At 43.4% G+C, this 1,241-nt stretch overlaps 1 protein-coding gene across 1 annotated transcript in view; it reads right to left on the bottom strand.

Annotated features, from left to right (window-relative positions):
- Positions 1–816, bottom strand: part of nrp2b (neuropilin 2b) — a gene marked incomplete at its 5' end in the record, with an annotated part of 49,630 nt that extends 48,814 nt beyond the window's left edge. Inside the window, one exon of the mRNA XM_010775864.1 lies at positions 636–816. Within this exon, the coding sequence (XP_010774166.1) occupies positions 636–816 (181 nt within the window). The remainder of the gene's footprint in view (positions 1–635) is intronic.
- Positions 817–1,241: the final 425 nt, after the last annotated feature.

Below are 1,241 nucleotides of genomic sequence, written 5' to 3'. Positions count from 1 at the left end.
TTGCTTTCCGCTCTACCATGCAACCAAAGCCAAACTGCCAAAAACAATGATCGACACCCAATCCTCTGATCTCTGTGTTAATTCTTCCAAAGTGTGAAAATCATGCTGTAACAATCAATGTGTTGTAATCAGACTTTGATAATTAAGAGACAGGGGACCAGAGGGAGGTCCCAAAGTGATTATTATGGGATATTCCAAGCCAGAAAAACAGGAGGAGAGTGGGCTGAAGTTCACCGAAAACACCAAATACGCCAACTCTCACACAGAGGCAGGCTGGTGGAGACAAAAACTCTGAAGAGACAGAATGTTTTTTCACAATACTGTAGTCAAAACTCCCCTCACTTCTTATCCTTTATTAGCTGAACTCTAATCAATGAAATGTTTCCCAGTTCTTATTTTTAAATCTCTAAATTCCTTAGTTCGCAACCCAATCTATGACTTTAAAAGCCAGCCAGCCGTCCAGCCAGCCGTCCAGCCAGCCGTCCAGCCAGTCGTCCAGCCAGCCAGCCGTCCAGCCAGCCGTCCAGCCATCCGTCCATCCGTCCATTTATCCAACCATTCATCCATCCATTTATTCAACCATTCATCCATTCATCCATCCATCCATTGATCCATCCATCCACTCTCGGCTTTACCTGCAGTCCAGTTTCTCTATCTCAAAGTGCGGGTTGAAGTTGAGGACGATGCGTTGCGAAGGCTCGGGGGCTGTGATGACCCAGCGGCAGTTCTGGTGAGGGGGGTACTCCAGAGGGTAGCCGGGGGTGGTGATGTAGCCTGCATCGCTGGCATCTAAATAGCCACCGCATGGCTCAGACGCTGGATGGAGAGAGAGATATATAAAGTGTCATTACCAGCATATATAGAAACCACAAAAGTCAAGTTGATGTAGACATTTGTATTTGTTGTGTCTTTAATACTCTATATCCCGTTTTTGTAAGATATGGAAAGTACTCAAAGCTTTAAGTAAATGATCTTTCCATTGGTTAATCCACATGTTTACACATTGGACAAAGGTCATTGATTAGTTTTTCCAAATTTGATCAAAGAAACTGACAGGACAAAGACAATGAGAATATGTCTTTTAAAGGGAATTATAGTAGGAAAGGTGAAGAACTGTAGACAGAAAGATTATATTTTTTGCAAAGAGAGACAAAGATTGAACAGATAACCCTCCAATAGCAATACACAACCTAAATACCTTCCCTCACAGCAGCAGATTTAAGTGGCGAGTACCATCGGGA

This window comes from Notothenia coriiceps, unplaced genomic scaffold (assembly GCF_000735185.1).
Source record: "Notothenia coriiceps isolate Sejong01 unplaced genomic scaffold, NC01 NC01_scaffold00016295, whole genome shotgun sequence".
Lineage (NCBI taxonomy): Eukaryota > Metazoa > Chordata > Actinopteri > Perciformes > Nototheniidae > Notothenia > Notothenia coriiceps.
Note: the sequence above shows the minus strand (reverse complement) of the source record. Positions and strands in the feature narration are given on the sequence as shown.